This window comes from Haliotis rubra, unplaced genomic scaffold (assembly GCF_003918875.1).
Source record: "Haliotis rubra isolate DU_JTF1 unplaced genomic scaffold, ASM391887v1 Scf58, whole genome shotgun sequence".
NCBI lineage: Eukaryota > Metazoa > Mollusca > Gastropoda > Lepetellida > Haliotidae > Haliotis > Haliotis rubra.
Window position 1 is genome coordinate 2,718,309 of NW_025767279.1, and position 19,929 is coordinate 2,738,237.

The 19,929-nt window shown below is 38.8% G+C and overlaps 2 protein-coding genes across 4 annotated transcripts in view; both read right to left on the reverse strand.

Annotated features, from left to right (window-relative positions):
• The window catches only part of LOC124254666 (phospholipid-transporting ATPase ABCA3-like), a 29,210-nt gene extending 28,377 nt beyond the window's left edge, over positions 1-833 (reverse strand). For 2 of the 3 annotated variants that reach the window (XM_046688511.1, XM_046688510.1), the window contains exon 1: positions 405-833. In XM_046688511.1, coding sequence (XP_046544467.1) covers positions 405-633 — 229 coding nt within the window. In that variant the 5' untranslated portion in view covers positions 634-833. The remainder of the gene's footprint in view (positions 1-404) is intronic. The other variant, XM_046688512.1, reaches the window with a different exon arrangement.
• Positions 834-8,154: 7,321 nt separating this feature from the next.
• LOC124254728 lies at positions 8,155-19,875 on the reverse strand. The gene is made up of 5 exons (XM_046688572.1): positions 19,660-19,875; positions 12,818-12,998; positions 11,264-11,473; positions 9,953-10,173; positions 8,155-8,478 (listed from the first exon to the last, which is right to left on the reverse strand). The coding sequence occupies exons 1-5, from the start codon at positions 19,810-19,812 to the stop codon at positions 8,284-8,286; spliced, it is 960 nt and encodes a 319-aa protein (XP_046544528.1). The 5' UTR covers positions 19,813-19,875; the 3' UTR covers positions 8,155-8,283.
• Between the last annotated feature and the right edge of the window lie 54 nt (positions 19,876-19,929).

Below are 19,929 nucleotides of genomic sequence, written 5' to 3' on the forward strand. Positions count from 1 at the left end.
AACAAATTTACCCTTAATTCATTCAGATATAGAGAATCGCGAAATGTGAAATGTTTTAATTTAGCCTATTTTAAAGCGTTGGCTCGTCACGCCGAAGACCCGGTTCGAATCGGGTACAATGTGTGAAGCCCATTTCTGTTGCCGTGTTGCTGGAATATTGCAGGCGTTCATATATCAATATAAGAGGATTAATATAGACGTGAATGATTGCATTTCTAAACTTCTGACACCACGGGTTAGCGAAACATATGAATAGGTGATAACGTCCTACCCTTCCAAAATTAACTGCACGTGGTCACCAAAATAGTGGTTGCCATAGAAACTAGATTTGGAAAAATACCTTTAAAGCAATTTAACGATATTTTTCAAATGCAGCAATTTCCTTGATCGTCAGTGAGACTTACCATTGGCTTGTTTGACACCCAAGTCGATCTCCACCTGTGTCATCAGATTATTCAGTAACGTTGTGTTTGGGGTGTACAGTATGATATTTTCCAAATCCGACCCTTTCCAGTCCAAGACAGTTCCATTTGCAGTGACAGGGAAGTCGTCATAGAGAGTGGCCTCGCTCTTCGGTGTGATTTTAATGTTGAATCTCAGAAGAAGAAACAAGACGGCGAAGAACAAAGGCATGGAGATCTCAAATAGCGTCACGCATTTTTTTTCTTCTTTGCAGGAGGAAGTTTTTCCACATCAACAATCTCAGCTGGCTCCAGAATCCCATTGTGTTGGTTTGGATGCAATACGGTATTCACCGTGATGAGCTGAAAGGGATGATGAAGAGGAAAGGTTATGATCCCTCTATGTATCTGTTTTTCTTTTATGTACCCTATACCGATCGTACCATATGACGAATGCCGGTATGTAGCAATCACATGACTTAGATAACCTTCACCTTCAAACAAAAGATAAATTGGTCGTCACCGTGTTTACGTAGGGGTCATATCAAAACTTCACTTCACATTTTATATTTTGTGCAGAAGCGGTCAGTGCATGGGTTGTTGAAGACAAATTCTAACCCGGATATTCCTGGATTTGTTTTGTCTGTGCCTTTGGTTTGTTTATTTATTTATTTATTTTTAAATTTCATGAAAACAACAAATCTTGTAATTGGGTATGGATTTGTACTGCCTTTATCCACAGAACAGCCATTCTGACAGATGACAAAAAGAAATTGTTTCAACTATGGAACTAATGCAGAATATATCGTTGGTGTTCGTCTTAGACGCTAACGCCTTAACAACAACATTGGTAGAAAAAAATATTCGGTTGGGATGGACAGAAAGACGTGGACGTACGTTCATATCGGTTGTTGAATTCCAAAGAATATGCATGAAACACAAATCCTACGGATTAGGTTGCATTGAAAACGTGAAGCTTGACCAGCCGCAAGGCCCAGTATTCATGGGCACGACGCTTATTTACTGTACATTTTAGCAGATGAGCAAAGTCAATCTCAGTCGTTAGTTTGAGATTCAAATTAAACAAAACTCAAAACATTATACAGACATACAGCTTTCTTTAACGAGAGAACTGGTATGTCATTAATTTCCTTGTTTGTCGACACATAACTAAAGAGGAAGCACAATGATTGACCTGTTGTGACTCATGGTCAGGTGAACGTTACGATGAAGGTTGATATATAACAGGACAAGCCGGTGTCACAGTGTGGCGCAATACACCTGGCTGTAAAATAGGTCGCCTACCGCACTGCTCGAACACAAGCTGCGTCGGGTACTGATAACACAGTCTCCTTGAATTTCTCCCACGGTAAACACATACAACCAGCAGGGCAAAAAAGAAAGTACATACCGGAAAAACGGATTGGTCTCCTAATTTAGAAACGTTATCAAAACGTTACTAGACTGAAAACAGTCTCAAAAACACCGCAAACTGAAGGTCAAAAACATATCACAACTATGCCACCCATAAGAAATATACCATCATCGAATAAGCATTTCTTGTTAAGTTTTCGCCACCATCAAAGATGGATGAATACTTTCTTTTGTCCGTCAATGTATCTGCTGCCCAGCCCATCGTTCTGTCTCCACATTTATTAGAGAAAGTATTTTGTGAATTACAAAGACAGGGTCGTACCATATATAGCAAATAACTTATAGGATATATATCCTTGTATTGTAAAGACAAATTTGGATGTTTGGGGTTGTGATTGTTTTTGTTTTTTAAAACAGAACTATTTATTCATTCATTCATTCATTCATCTATTTATTTATTATTCATTCATTATTTCATTTCATTTTACTTACTTACTTATTAATGCGAATGTACTATGAAATCAGAGGGTGCTGATGTGCGTTAAACGGTATGCATGGTCGACTATGTCCCTTTCTAGCTGCTGGTTGAATCGACTTCACCCGAGCAAGTGGTCAGGTTTTCTAAATTGGATGAATGTGTGCCACCGATCCCGACAACTTGACATTTTAACTACATGCTTGTCTGGCCAAGAATCAAGCATTTAGATCGCTCACTGCGGCGTACAACAACACGTAGAAGAAAATATTAAAATATGTAGTAGGTACAAATACAATATTTGAAAATAAACTCGAATGGAAATATAGGAAAATGGCAAAGATTTGTAAAAAAAGATTATGTTTTTGCCATACATCTTATGCCTTGTCAGCTGATCGTATCATTCGTGGGGACAAGGATGAACCGACTTGGGTCCCTAGGGCGTCCCAGAAACCTGTAATTATTGATTCGACTCCCGCTTCAATTATTGGTTCGAATCCCAGTTCACAATGATAGTATTTGTAAGTTTGTCAGCACCATATCCCCATGGGCTTCACGGACGTGGGATGTCCAGGATCTACCTAACCAGTGGTAGCCAAGTGGTTACGGCGTTCCCTTGTCACGCCGAAGACCCGGGTTCGATTCCCCACATGGGTACAATGTGTGAAGCCCATTTCTGATGTCCCCCGCCATGATATTGCTGGAATATTGCTAAAAGCGGCGTAAAACTAAACTCAGTGATCAGGACCTAACTTTTGCCTATTCTAACACATTAAGCCAATACGCCCGCATGCTCCTAGCCCTACCCACCGAAACGCCATATAGCAGTTTAACATGAACATTCACTCAGACACAGAGTCCAAGTCGACTTCCCATGCTGGTGAGCTCTTGGAAGTAAAATAACAAGTACCATTTTAATCGTTCGAGGAACCTTCCGCCGTCCGTATTCTCTCTGGGTCTACACTCTAACCATCAGACCACAGAAACATTCTTGTCAAAGCAACCTTTGTATATCAGTGTCTTCATCTGTGGTAACGAATTACTCATGCAAGGCGAGACTAGGCGTGATAAGGTTGCTAAGGATAACATTGAGATAAACAGTGATAAGACTATTAGTCATAGCATACAGTACGTGATCGCCAGAGCTCATGTCTTCAGAGCTCGCATTTCCTTAATCCTACCCTAAATCCGTTCCGGGGTACTCGCGATCTCAAGGTACCTGCACAGAGTAGGCTTCATACATTGTACCGATGGGAGACCAGAAAAAAATACCTTGAGATGCCCCCTGTTACAGTTTTTGCCCGATACAATCTTATCGCTAGGTGTCCGGGCGTTTTGACCTAATAATGCCCATTCGTAGGTTCCTACGACCCAGAAATATTCCATCTTATCGTGATAACCGTCTTCTGATTTGTTTACCAACATAGCCAGCGATACAGCATAGCCTGTACCCTGGACCTCGTTGATTGTGTAGTCCCCATTAATTATTACTCTCAGTATATTTACAAAAAAAGTCATTGGTGTAATAGTAATACATCTACAACATTTATGAAAATATTAATTGTATCACTGATGATTCATTATCATTGAGTAACTGAATCATCCAGGCTAACAGATAAGCACGTGAATGCGAGACCTCGTATGGGTCTGTCGCCTACTTTATCTCTGGACCTATCTCGTATCATAGCGAGGTGTTGCTGTTATATTATGTGCAGAGCTTTGTCTGTTTGTCGCCAGACACGATCCACTGGTGATGCTTTCGAACAAGTCTCACAACGAAGATGACGCTGGTTTGTCTGCGCCAATCACCGGGTCATGACTCATGGCTTTAGGGGCCGACATTCTGCAGGGTGGTCCGGTATTGCTGTAAGAGGCATTATGGTGAGGGACTCAGGGTTATTGTCAGCGATTCAAAAAGTAACTATCACTGCTTAAAGAAATAGTTTTTGTTCCCTGAATCAAGGAGCCAAACCATCTAAGGGACTGCGAACAATTCTCATTTTAAAATCAGCAAACAGGAAGTAAAATATTTTCTCCCTCAAACACAGGTCGCTCTATGGCTGAAATACAGCTAATAAGGCGTTAAAAATGAACTCACCCACAAACTGCCATCTCTCACTGGGCATGAGGTTGGGGCTCAAACGTATATATAATGTGTCCGAGTCAGGTATCTATGGTAAATGGTAAATATGCTCATGCTGTTGATCACTGAATCGTCTGGTCCAGACTCAATTATTTACAATTATTATATATATAGCTGGAATGTTGCTGGGTGTATGTTAACATTAAACTTAAGATCTATGGTAAAATGTAGCATAGTTTATCTAATTGGGAGAGTAATCACTTTACAAGTAGGGTTATTCTGTACTCGCACAAGCAGCCATAACACACTTGCTTCATGAGTGAAATAATCTTGACGGCAACCATAAATCTCATCTCACCACACCGTAGGTTTGAGGAAAAAAGTTCAGAGTATCCTTACAGATATATGACTGAATCTCACAATTATAATCAAGACTACATTTTGCAATCCAAGCGTTGATGGTGTGAGCATGAAGACGTACCTCTGGACAAAAGCTGCAAGTACTCATGAAACTATAGTGATGGGTGTTCTGTAAAGTGTTCAGTCAACCATGGGGTCCACTTTAGGCCAACCATGTCACCTCTGGTGAAGTGAAACTAATACTACTTCAGGTGAAATGAATATTAGGTTCACCTGAAATGAATACTCCACTTCACAAAATGGAAGTCTTCACAGCTGGTAGTCTTACATCACTTCACTTTCTGGTGACATGGTTGGACTAAAGTGGACCCCATGGTAACACGACGGCTGACTAACAAATTACAGAACACCCATCCCCATCAAATGGTTTCATGAGTAAGCAGCTTTGTCCAGATGAAAGAATGCTCACACCATCAGAGGTGGATAGGTGAAATGAATATTGCGTCAGGTGAAATGATACTGCCTCAGGTGAAATGAATACTGCCTCAGGTGAAATGAATACTACCTCAGGTGAAATGAATACTACCTCAGGTGAAATGAATACTGCCTCAGGTGAAATGAATACTACCTCAGTTGAAATGAATACTACCTCAGGTGAAATGAATACTACCTCAGGTGAAATGAATACTGCCTCAGGTGAAATGAATACTGCCTCAGGTGAAATGAATACTGCCTCAGGTGAAATGAATACTACCTCAGGTGAAACGAATACTGCCACTCACAAGATGGAAGTCTAAACAGCTGGGAGTCTACTTCACATACTTTCTGTACCCCTCCGACAAGTGTAAATACGCACGGCTGTATAATAAATGACTTAAATCCCCCACAAATGTAGTAGAAAGCTGCCTCGGGATAAACGAATACTGCCTCAGGTGAAATGCATACCACAAATAACTTAAATCAATATTGTATTCCTTTTGAAGTCATGAACAGATTTATAACTCAATATATAACTGCAATTTATAACTTGTATCAACAGCAAGTACTCCCTGATATACACAATCTGCACACAAGCATGTTGTAACATGTACACACATAACCGTTTGTTTCTCGTCAACAATACTACATGTATCTTCCACAATCTATTACATCAATAATCACCAGGCCACATCAAATATATTACTTGTTTCACAAATGTACATCATGGACAAAATGCATTGCTATGGTCAACATGTACAAAAACCTGTAATTATTTAATACACTCATAATTCTCCCGCAGAAAATGATCCAGATATTATTCATAACACATACATTACACAAAGTAACCAAATTGCTGAAACTAGAAACCATCAACATAAATTGTACCTACAAATATATCACAGTTTCTGTATTTGCCTTAAATATATTGAATATTGAACAAATGGTCTGTCCGCGCATGGGTTGTAAGGGTCACTATCTTCTTTTACCACAATATATTTAAATACTAATATACATAGTATCACAATTTACCAGTTGCAAAAGATAAGCTAACAGAGGCCCAGATAAGCTGCGTATCCGGGTAAAATACGCATAGAAAATTTCCAGTTACGCATTGAAAAATAACTGTTGCATACCAATTACGCATTTATAATGTTAGATACGCAAAAAGTTTAAAACAAATGCGTACGGAATATATTTATAAACATAGCTTGCAATATGAAAAAGACATTGATTGCTATCAAGTTGTACTGTTAGCATAGGACAAGTCTTGTACTGTCAATATAAGATGAGTGATTTTTTATGAAATCATTTCCATTATATTTAAGTTGGTTTTGATTAGATATGACGTAAGGCAGAACATACCTGCATAGTAAACTTACTCAATGACATAATACTTAGGTGAGTAAAATGAATGAAATACACACATTTTTTTAAAGCAGTGGGTAACGGAAAATGAAATACCCACTCAACATTCATAATACCTACTCCCAAAAAATACAGTGGGTATAGTACCCACATGAGCTAAATCTTATCTGGAGCTCTGAGCTAACACTCATGCATCCCATCAGTCACAACTAAAGAATACAAGAAAATAGTTTTCCATGTCCTTGATAGGTAAAACAGATGATATTGAATCACACTGTGTCAATATCAGCTTTCAGTGCCATCAAATATTCTTAAATTTGGTAAACAAGTCACGTGTTAACATCAGCTCTCATTCAGTGATACTACAGATGGCCAGGGTGTTATAGGTAAGACTTGTGTTTCCTTTCCAAATAATACTTCAGCCAATGCTAAAGAGTTGCTCGATTCCTGACTAAAGTGGGGGTGAATTCGGATGATCTCTGTGCTGTAGATTTCTGGTATACCTCAGTGTTTAGTCACTGTCTTATTGCTGATGATCTACTCTATAAAATGCATCACAGTCACATTTCTCTGGTCTGGAAACACTTACTGTCATTTAAAAACACAGATGTAACTAAAATATGCACTTCTCAATCCATTCATAACTAAACATATGTAAACAAGACTAATTAATCTGTGGCCTGATGTCTAACAAAACTGTAAAAACACAGTTTCCACAAGAGTGAGTATAAAGGAAACCTGATTTGCATGACAATGCATAAGTCTGTAAAGTGTTTGCTTGCTGGAGGCACAAATGGTATTGATTGGGTGCAAAAGAGGGCACAGATGACGCTGCAATTCCTTGTTCAGACTTGTCTCCCTTTGTCATGACAGGAACCTGTGATTATGGGTTTGGATCCCAATTTGCCCTGATTATTGTCAGTATATACTCATGTTCATGGTTTGGAGGGTTTTTTTCTTTTTTTTCTACCTAAATATTGATTTTATTGTACAGCGTTTATATAACACAAAAGTTCCTGAAAATGGGGGCAGTTCCAACTTTTTATAGTTTGAAGTTTATAACATAGTTTTATCTTCTGTATAACATGATGGCGCATGTTGAGTAGTCGTCATGGTTTTCAACACAGTGATAAACATCTAAGACCTGAGACCTACATCTCTTGGTGCTTCATTCCAAATTATGCTAACATGCCATTATATAACTGGAATACTACAGAAAGTGGCATGAAACATAATTCATTCACTATACTATGGCTTCATTTCAAGCCGTGCAGTATACATCAAATGATCTGAGGGAAAATATTCTTCATCCATTATCAGGCTTGCAGTTGCTAAACCTTTCTGGAAAAAGCTGTCTCCAATAAACAAGAGAAATATAATTAATATCAAGGCACATATCAACAAGACCATTGGTGGTAGTCGCACTACTGGTGTAAATACTCGGAGATAACGATGCCTGCTAGATAAACGCTGAAAACTGTATAGCTGAGGGTTGAATAAACAACATGTGCAACCCATGATAGAGAAAAAGGTTTCTGGGTTGAACTTGGCAGATACAACTAAAACCCTCAGTAAGGCATATAAAAAGGATAAAATTGCCAGTGCCAGTAAAAAAAGAATAGGATATAAAAATGCCAAAAAGATAGCCATTGCATTCATGACAGTTTGGTAAGTCACACCGTTCAGAGTTATCTCCCTTTACACACATCCCACATCGACAGACTCCTCTGGGTCCACAATCGTGATCACAGGAGAAGCCAGCGTATCCTTGAAATGAATAGAAGGCGTTTCTGATGAGTGACCGGACACGCTTCAGTTTGATTGCCCCTTGGTATCTGCTTTTGTATTGTTCCGTTTCCAGACAGGCGGGTCAGTTTTATTTTGAAGGATTGCCGGGACACAAGGATTCGGTCTGGTCGACTTTCATATCCTGGTGTTGGCTGGAAGTAATGAAATATTTAAATGTTACACTTTGTTTGTTTGTTGTTTATCTCAGCAATGCTCCAGCTGTATGACGTAAACATGCAAGTCTGGACCAGGCCGATCAGTTGTTTGTTGCTTAACGCTGCATTCAGCAATATTTCAGCTACATGAATCAGACAATCTAGTGATCGACAGCATGAGCACCTGCACAACTGGAATACGATGACAACAGGCAGTGATTCACATCATCAGCATTACTTATTCTGTTGGGCATGAAGACATGAACGAATGATGAACTGATTTTGTCATTGCCTTCTTAAGACTTCTGGGGCGGTGGGGGTAGCCTGATGGTTAAAGCGTTGGCTCGTCACGCCAAAGACCCGGGTTCGATTCCCCACATGGGTACAATGTGTGAAGCTCATTTCTGGTGTCCCCCGCCGTGATATTGCTGGAATATTGCAAAAAGCGGCGTAAAACCAAACTCACTCACTCACTCTTAAGACTTCCATATGTGTCTGATTTTGTTTATATTTTTCTGATCAATCTTGGATGTGGGGACAAATATCACAGGTACATAAATACATATTTCAAAGCTTATTTCAATAAGGATTAGTAAGAAGCAAGATGTTCACTTTGCTTACTAATATTGGTATGACTGCCACCCTAAGCAGGAATATTGCTGAGCAGGGCATAAAACAACAAGGTAATATAGGTACCTGAGGGAAGTCTTCCAGATGTAAAATTGGGTGTAGCACCACACTTGATATTATACAACTATCACACAGATATAACACAAAATAATCTACCCATGTTACTTCCTAATACAGCTTTACATTAAATTACAAACCCGACAGAAAATAACAAGCCCTATTAATAACAAAAAAAAAACCTAATAAATGACATAACTCTTGATACAGAACACACTAATTCTCCTGATTTTGCACAAAAATCCTCCCAGTGTTACACTAAGAAGTTTCATTATATAGCAAAAATATGAGAAAAAAAACTACCAGTACATAGAAAGCTAAATCAGGGCTCCAGATAAGGGCCGTATCGGTGTATGTATGGATTAAACATATGCACGATAAGGTAGGAAATAATTTAGAAAACATAGCAGATACGCACCACAGCAATGGTGTACAGTCTTAGAATCATTTACAGACGTATTTATCTGAAAAAGTACTGTTTTATTGTTCATTTACCTGTTTACACAAGAGTAGCAATGTTGTGGTGCATATATGAAACGAAACACAAGATTACTGATACTCCATTAAATTCCATTCAGTACTCTAAATGTACTCTTATTGTTTTCCAGTACAGGCACCTAATCGCCAGCACACAAAGTAAGCCATCTAACCTGGAACTCGGACAACTGGTAGACTAGATCACATATTTCTGTACCCCTCTATAAGTGCAAATAGGCACAGCTGTACAAATAACTTAAATACCCCAAGCATGATGTAGAAAGCTTGAGTGTTCATCATATCTCACCATGTTGCTGAAAGTGAACCCATCCCCTTTGGATGAACTTTGTACCCAAGTGTCCATCATCAGAACTCGGGCTGTTTGAGCCTGGTTGGGCGGAGCTTTCATCTCGCTGTAGCAGGGATTGGACGGGGAGACAACTCTGTCAGTAAACACCCGGACTGGGGCATCATAGTCCATGTATGTGTTGAAGTCACCGACAATAATGACATTCTTGAGCAGTTTCACTGAAAAACAGTTCATGTTCTTTAAACATTACTTATTATAGTCAATTTGAACGAATGACAACCTGGGACCCCAGTGTGTGAGTGCATGAGTGAGTGCGTGAGTGCGTGAGTGAGTGAGTGAGTGAGTGAGTGAGTGAGTGAGTGAGTGAGTGAGTGAGTGAGTGAGTGAGTGAGTGGGTGGGTGAGTGAGTGAGTGCATAAGTGAGTGAGTGAGTTAGTGAGTGAGTCTTAGTTTAAAGCAGCTTTTAGCAATATACCAGCAATATCACAGCAGCGGACACCAGAATTGAACCCGGGTCTTTGGTGTGACAAGAGAAAGATTTAACCACTCAGCTGCCCCACCACCCAGCTAATGCTAGAGATACCTTATTACAGTTTAAAACGAACACCACACTCCAACACAGTATTCTGACTTTGGACAGACTCATCCTTGTTTTATATCCCTTATGCTGAACCTATCCTGTAACATTTTTACATGATGAATGGAACACATCAAAAGTATGGGTTGTAATCAGGTTGAATCAAGGAGTAACAATCGGCCGATCTTCATATCATTGAGGACAGTATTACACATTACATTCAGGAAATCATGGCCCCATGTTGCAATGCATATCACATTGTACGCCTGTTTGTTGTTTAATTCTGCAATCAGCAATATTCCAGATACATTGCAATAGTCCATTAATAATCAAGTCTGTACCAGACAATCCAGTGATCAATCCAGCAGCGATCTACGCATTTGGGATATGTCAACCAGAGGCTCCCTTCACGAAGCAACCTTTACTAAGGTTAACCTTAACTCCCATTCTTTAACGCTGCACTAAGGTTACCTTAGTGACTTACGATCACATTAGTGCTTTGTGAAAGGAGGCCCAAGTCAGCAAGTGTGGCCACCCGATCCCGTTGGTCGCCTCTTACAACAAGCTGAAGACCAATTCTAACCCAGATCATCATGGGTAACCATTCACAAGACTTATGGCAGTCAAAGTACTGAGCTCTCACTGAGGAATGGTGCCTTTGGAAATGCAAGAAACAGGAATCCTGAAAGTCTGGGGACATGATGATAAAGAACACTCATGAAACAACATACATCTTATGTATTCTAAAATGGCTGCCGAGTTGTGACACTGTTGTTGCCTGTCGTAGGAGAAATGCACTGCCACTATGTTGACGACTGTCTTTCTGTCCAGACTGATGCTGACATGGAGGGCAAGTCTCTTGTTTGTGTCGGGGCCTCCACGGTGGGGCAGATTCTGCATGTTCATACTCAGGATAGGCCTCTTGGTCAGTATACCTATCCCTGGAAATAGAAACAATGGGCAGATTTAAAAAACATATATAAAGATAAAAGTAAAACAAAAACACGAATTCAAAACATTAGGGGTGGGTATTGCATATGATTTTCATATTGCGATATATTGCGATGCGAAAGCATATATTGCGATATGTATTGCAATATATTGCAAGAAGTGTTTTTTGACCAAAACAAATACTTACAGTCGAAAAAAACACAACAAAATCACTATGCTTCATTAAGCTTTGATAAAAACTTTAAATCATGACACTGACATAATAAAAATGTAAATACTATTTGACACAAATGAAACAAAGAAATATCCGAAGATTTCGGAGAGTTACAAAGTTTTCCGAATGAATGTCAAAATACCGGTTTTCGATCAACGCATCGCAATGCGTATCGTTTTCATGTCTGAACCGGTAAATACCAGTAAACCGGTTATATTACGCAGCTCTACAAAATATCACATACAGTGGTACAAGACATCCTAGGTAGGAATCTAGAATTTGGAAGGGAATGAATACATGACAGTTATTTTAGGGCTACAAATTCTTCATTCTGTATATGGGACCAGTCATTTTACAGGGGAGCTATGCATGAGCTTTCAGAGATGTCCTATATTTGAAACTGAAGCATTTCAAATGATTTAAAACCTATTTTGTCCCCCATCAAACTGTTTATTGGTGGCACACTCAAGCTCACAGCTTAACAACGGCATGTCCAGGAAACAGGAAATCCTGTTTTGGATGATAACATAGTTTGTGGGTGATGGTACTTTACGGGTCTAAGACAGATGAAGCTGAGCTGTTCTTGCAGTCTTTGATTGTGTTCAGGAAATCCAGCTTTCAAGTTTACATGATGTTTACTGATTTATTACACAATAAACTGTAATGACATAATTTTTGTGATGTTATAAGCTTAATTAGACCATCAAAAGGTACGGGAACACTTAGTTTCACAAAGGTACAAATTAATTATCTGCCTGGTGCCCAGTGACACCACTAAAAAATTGCATTTCTATTCCTGGTATATAAAACATTTTTCACAGAAATTCATCTGGGTAGAAGGTGTGTGTATTATTCATGCACACATTTTGTCTTGATGTTTATTAAATAGCAACACTGGAAATTGGAAACATTTTAAACAGTTAGTCCTATCTCTCAAATGATTACTTATACTTCCTAAAGTATAGAACTAACTACCCTTCCATATGAACATGCTGAATCATCAATACAAAATCGCAGAAGAAAACTTTAATGGATGGTTCAGTCTACTTTTCAATAATGTGATTCTAGATCATGCGCAAATCTGAATTTGTTTGGAGAATATTTGAACAGATGTTCATACCTTCCTTTGCCCATAGTTTGTGGATGAAATTATCACTTTGAGCAACACTGTTAGCTGTACGCCACACAGCCCATCTGTATTCTGGTAATAATTTCTTTAACTCTAACACTTGAGAATTTTCTTCATAGAAATCACTTCGCACTTCTTGAAATGCAACAATATCAGAGTTGGATTCCCGAATCTGAAAAACAAAAACAAATCCATCAAAAGATAACATAATCATCAGAGATATAATAATAATCATGTCAACTGGAATACTGATAGCTGTCTTTGCTTATCAGGATTAGGTAACAGCACTCAAGTATACAGGGCTCCAGATAATATTTCATGATCAGTAGTACGTACTCCTTATTTTTTCAATGTTGGAGTACTGGAAAACAATAAGAGTACAGTTAAAGTACTGAATGGAATTTAATGGAGTACAGTAATCTTGTGTTCCGTTTCATATATGTACCACAACATTGCTACTCTTGTGTAAACAGGTCAATAAACAATAATACAATACTTTTTCTGATAAATACGTCTGTAAATGATTCTAAGACCGTACACCATTGCTGTGAAGCGTATCTGCTACGTTTTCTAAATTATTTCCTACCTTATCGTGCTTATTTTATATCCGTACATACGCGGATACGGCTCTTATCTTGAGCGCTGTGTATATCTTGAAAGCTGTAATGGAATTACTAATGATTCAATCAGAAAAATCAAGCTTGTGTTTTCACACCATGCATACCTCTTCTTCCATAACTCAAGCAACTAACATGACTAGCCTTTATTTCCTTTATTCTTTAGAATAATCTTAAACATGTTTATGCTTACAGCAGCAAATAGTTTCAACAATGTACATGATGTAAGCAGCATTTTATGAAATTTTAAATAAAGTTTCATAGCGATATACTTTGATGCTAGCATTATTGTTTTGATCAATATGGTCTCTCTCCATCTTATTGACGAAATTACATTTTTAAAATACGCAATACATATCTTCAATACAAACACGTAAAATTAACTTTAAAGTTGACTATCATGTAGATGTACAAAAATGGGCATAGTAACATGTACCTGACAAAAGTAAACAATACACTTTCTTAAAGAACAATAAACTTATTACGAATCATTACATGAATGATAAGTAAATGTACACAATTGTTCCAATGTTGTGGTTTCTGCATCTTATATCCAAAAGTAGTATAGGGTATAGTGGTTCTATTACAGGTCCCCTATAAGCGTTATTTCTGTCAAACTCCGGCCCCCTTGGAGTGAAAAATAGGTGTAAATGATGGCGTCCATAGTTTACTGGAGCGGAAAATTCGATCAGGACTACCAAGATTAGTACTACTTTTTTTTGTTTCCAACAATTTTGACAATCATTCAGAGTTATGGTAGTACAAAATTTTAGCACTATGAAAAGTAGTATAAAAAATTTACAACGAATGGCGATCGAAATCACTTTCCAAAAACTGGGCCATCAGAACGCATCTACTACTGGAAAACACCGTAGAAAGCAACCTTTACCGGATATTGCAATAGTCGACTATTTGGCAGACATTCTCGGAAGAACGAATCTACAACCTTTGGAAGGACTACCCACATTCGTGGACGACATATACGTCTTTGGCTATCTGCATTGCAAAGACTGTGTTTGGAAGAAAGGCAGAGTTTCCTGCACGATAGGCAAAGAAGGTTCAGCACCAGTCGTGGTTTGGAGAATTTCAACTGGCGCGGTACAAGATTCCTTGCCTAAACAAAAATACATGCAAACGAATATCCTACACAGGGTGGAAAGACAAGAAGACAACTGTGGATCACACAAAGAGAACGGAAGAAGCTATCAAAGAGAGAGAAACGGCTCAACGAAATGCACACACAAGAAAAATAGCCGAGGTAGCGAATACTACATGGTCTATTCTAGGATACCGCTCAACCAGAAGCACAAACATCCAGCAGAGTAGTCTTGTCGCAAAAAGACATGGGCAAACAGAAGACTGGAGCGTGTGCTGGAAGAGAACCATGACTTTGTCGAAACCACTATGGACAAATACAGCCGAAAAACGTGTTGGATACCGAGAGGCTTGGCCAGCAATGAAGGAGAAGAATACCCTGTTGGCCTGCACATCCACATAGAACCCACCAGAACTTTCCAGAAAGAGGGAAGGACCATATCCTGGAATCCTATTGCTGTAATCATTGCCCCAGATTCTAGAAAGCTATCTTCTATAGAGCAAGACTACTACGACCTACTGGATGAAAAATTGCAAACTATAGCAGTAGGTTTGCCTAGGTACTGCCTGGTTTTCCATATAGACAATTGTGCGAATGCAGATATATAGTACCAAAAAAAAAATGCCTCCGAAAAGACAACTATCACAAGACCAAGTGGAAGAGATTCACAAGATGCGTGGAAAGATCTCTGCACAAGAAATGAAACACCGATTTGGAATCGGTTCCAATCGCCTATGCAAAATATGGAATACAGAAGATGATATGCAAAAAGCTACAAAGCCCATTCCTCCTCCTTCCCCGCTCCAAATGCGACCTCATTTTCCAGCACAACCGTACTGCCTGCTGCAGAACCTTCGACCCTCTTGCCCGCTGGCGAGATAGCGTCAAATCCGTCGCCCTCCAGCACATCTATATTACCTGCCGCAGAACCGTCGACATCGCTCACCGTCCAGGACTTCTACGACCGCTTGGGGAAGATCGAGGCCCCTGCAGAACAAACCACGACCATATTGGTCAGAATCTTGTCTAGGCTGGACAACGACGACGAACTCCGGGAGGAAATAGAAAATGTTGAGGAGGAACAAGAAGAGACCCGTCTGTATATCCGGAAGGTGGGGCAGATCTGAATCTGCTCAAAAGTGGACCTACCTTTCGCGACCGCCGTGTTTGTCTGGAAGGTTGTCCACAAGACCTGGAAGCACAGCACACCGGCCCACATACCAATCGACAGACAGGCCGCCGAAAAGACAGAAACACCCAAACCAGTTTCCACAGCTAAACCCGGGAACCCCCACTACATGGGGTAGAAAAAAAAAATGTGTGTGTACGCAAATGGAAATATAGATATAGAACTATATATAACATCCATATTGTACACAATAGAGGCAATCCACCTCGTTTCCCATTCAAGGAATTCGACAAAGCAGAGGCTGCATAATGGAAAGAGATCCCAATGGAGTATTCTTCTGTGGAGGAAAAGATACGGGAAATGGCTAGGGAAGGCCCAATAGACCGACCAGCTCGTATACTAGGCCACTTTGGCAAAGATAAAGCAAAACGATTTGCAAATCGAAGCAGAATGTTTATCGTTGGATATTCTGGTGGTATTCTATTCTGTATCCCTAGTGGAACTATTTGTTTCTAACTGTATACTACAGACACCAGTCTATCTTTGTTTACGTGCGGTGTCGTCTTTTCCGGGCCTACTCTACAGAGAAGCAAGCTGTTTGCTTTCTGCAGGGCTTCTACCCCGCCAAGTTTTTCTATTTCCTTCTCTAGAAACTATCCATACGTTGGTATTTGTATGTCTGTTGTTGGGTTGCCATCTTCCCCCAATGGCAGCAGATACAATACAATTTGTGCTTTCCCTCGGCATACCGTGGCAGCAAACTCTCTGCACATATATTCTTCAGGTTCGATGTCTAACATTTTCGTCGTGTCCTTTGGAATTGGTGCCGTTGCAGCTTCTACCGCTATAGTTTGCATTTTTTCGTCCAGTAGGTCATTGTAGTCTTGCTCAATAGAAGATAGCTTTCTAGGATCTGGGACAACGACTACAGATTGGAAAATCTCAAAACGTTGGGCCTTTTTTGTTCCATTGCATTTTGGTTGCCGAAACTCACTGGTGCCCTACAGATTTTGTGGCTCCTGTAATTTTTCGTTCCCCGTCCATGAACGATTCCGCATAGTGAGACTTCTCTTTTAATGCAAGCTCCAATATCTGGTTGGCCCAAACAACAGTCCCGTCTTTAAGCACGACTCTACTGGATCTCTCCCCTGCCCACTAGAACCGCTATTCCCTATACTACTCCATAGCATCAGATGTCGCATCAGCTTAGCCATCCTATTCTGTCGGATTTATTACCAAAACCATCTACCGCTAACTTCTAAATACTTTTATTCACACTATTAACATCACTACCTAGTGATGGTACTTGTCTATACAGTATACCTGTTGCAATTTTCCAGCAATATCACTGCATTGGCCAGGTGCCAGTCATTTCCCCACCCTGTCATTTCTCCACCAAGTCAATTTCCCACCTAGACAATACCCAACGAAAATATATATCTGGACGGTCATTTCCCCACCTTACTGTTTTTTGGTTGTTATTTCCTCAAATATAAGACTGAATGAACAAGAATTTTCTTGGCAGTGTTAAAAATATGGTTGATATTTCACACAAAACATAGTGTAAAATACATTTCATTCTCTACTATTCAGGCGGATTTTCTGGATAAACTCCATCTTTGTGTAATAGCAGGATTTAACCATCATAGTATATGTAGTACATGTGTAATCAAAACATCTCTTTGATATTAACGCAGTGTTACAACACATTTTTATAACCATCCTAACACAGTCCCATTTAGATGCACTAAGTAACTCAATTTGGGGAGGTTTGGGAAATGTCCAGGCAATGATAATCTTGGATGGGGAAATATTCAGACGGAGAAATGGCAGATGGGGTAATGACCCAATGGGAAATTGCCCTACACCCGCATTGGCCAGGGGATATTGGGATGAGCATCATACATAATACAGATACATATGTATACATTTGAACCAGAGTTCAGGTGTAACAAGCTAATCAACACTTAACCAGTACCTGACACCTCAGGTTCTAGTTAATGTGTGCATTGTGACTTTCATGGTGTCTCTTTGTGTGTTGTTTCATTTAAATATCACAATGTCAGTGCTGTATAATCGGGCAAAATAAGTCGAGTGGAGACCCTTGAGGCTTGACTGTACAGGTGCCAGTCAAATCGTCCCAGCTACAAAACGCCCCAGCCAATTTGGTCAAAATGCCCCAGATTTTTTGTCAAATCGCCCCAGGTTTGGTCAAATCGCCCCAGGGGGGTAGTCAAAATGCCCCAGTGTATTTAAAATGATTAAATATATGCCATAAATGCATAGTTTTTGTCAACTTCCATATTATATACTTCGTATAATATTATATAGTAATATTTCTGATAAATTTTCTATTAGTATACTGATAAGAGCAAAAGTAATATTCATATGTATAGACAACACTGTAATACCAATTATTTGCATGTTATTAATGCTTCTGTAAAAAATTACAAGAATAAAATGAAATGTTTGTATAGAATGTTCATTGGCCATAAATGCATAGTTTTTGTCAGCAAGTATGGTATAATACTTATCAAAACAATCTAGAGCTTTTGTTAATTAATCTTGTCAAAAGGTGAGGCTATAAATGCATAGATTTTCTCAACAAGTATGGTATAATGCTTATCAAAACAATCTAGAGCTTTTGTTAATTAATCTTGTCAAAAAGTGTGGATAAAAACAGGCTATTAAAACATGTTCACTAATTGACATTCACTGCTGTGTTTAGTTGAAGGAAATGTTGAGGCTCGAATGTATGAGCATTTCAGGCTATAAAAACATATTCACTAATTGACCATCAATTGACCATCACCTATCGAGATTCTAAAATGTAATTTTAAACGATTCTAATATCTACAGTCATTTTGACTTAAATTTCAGTAGCAGATTTTGTCAGAACATACATTCTTGTCTCAGACTTGAATGTAGTGACCTTAATGCACACAAATATGAAAAGTTTATATCTCCCACATCATCTTGCTCTTGTGGCCACAACTATGAAGACTCTGCTCATTATTTCTTTTCATGTACTCTTTACAACAATATACGTCAAATTATGTATTTTATACCAAAGGATTTGACCTAGATCAGTTTTGTTTGGAAACCAAAGCTGCTCCTCAATAGTAAACAAAGAACTTTTAATTTCAGTGCACTCTTTTATAAATTTAACAGGCAGATTTGATCCAAAATAATTTGTTTATATGACATATACTATTTAACAATGATTGGCGTTATTGCTCGTTTTTGCAATATTTATATATCATTCACATTGTACATTCTTCATGATGTGTTTATCCTTCCTTCCATTGTATCCCGGAGCAGTATTCATATAAGCTTATACTTGTTTACCAATCCGGTTCCTTTCTTTGGAAATAAATATGTTTGAATCATAAATATTATACCATACGTGTTATGATTACACAATGCCATTTGTTGACCAAAAAACTATTTACAGCCAATAAACATATTATACAAACCTTTCATTTTACTATTGTAATTCTTTACCAAATAATTGGTATTACAGTGTTGTCTATACATGAATATTACTTTTGCTCTTGTCAATTTACTAATACAAAATTTATTAGAAATATCTCGTCATATGAGCGAAATATTCTCAAGCACGACGTAAAACCCAATTTCACCTCACCTATTAGAAATATTACTATATAATATTATATATAGCATATAATATGGAAGTTGACAAAAAAACTATGCATTTATGGCATATATTTAACCAATTTAAATACATTGGGGCATTTTGACCAAACCTGGGGCAATTTGACCAAAACTCCGGGGCATTTTGACCAAACTGGCTGGGGCGTTTTGTAGTGACTGGCACCCGACTGTACTGGGTGTGTTTGGTTTCGTATCACGTGTGTGAAACGGTCATGTGCAGGCTTCGAATAGATGTGACAGTTATAATGGCTCCCATTATAAATGTAGTATGAGTTTGAATCAATTATATAATGTCCATATTTTAATTATTAATTACCAGTTCTGCGATACGATGTTTTCTGATATCCCAGTTGAACATGAAGTTCCACAAATTGCAGGTACTGACAGTTACGTCGAGTGACAGACATAGCTTGAGAAGTGATAGAAGTACCAAAATACATAGTATATACACTGTTTCCTTGACCAACATTAGCGACAGGACACGAATATGTACAACATCCACAATACTCGGTTCTGGAAAAACGTAGATTGATAATCCGGGCACTTTCTGTGTTATACTTCCTTCAAGCTTTTGTCAAACCATCGG

What these genes read in the sequence shown, in the direction of transcription:
- LOC124254728 (XM_046688572.1), bottom strand. Translation starts at nt 19,812, where the DNA reads ATGTTGGTCAAGGAAACAGTGTATATACTATGTATTTTGGTACTTCTA. An exon ending in CATTTTAGAATACATAAGAT is followed by an intron (nt 10,174 to 11,263) that starts GTATGTTGTTTC and finishes ACTGTTTTTCAG; the next exon opens with TGAAACTGCTCAAGAATGTC. An exon ending in GGTTCACTTTCAGCAACATG is followed by an intron (nt 8,479 to 9,952) that starts GTGAGATATGAT and finishes CATTACTTCCAG; the next exon opens with CCAACACCAGGATATGAAAG.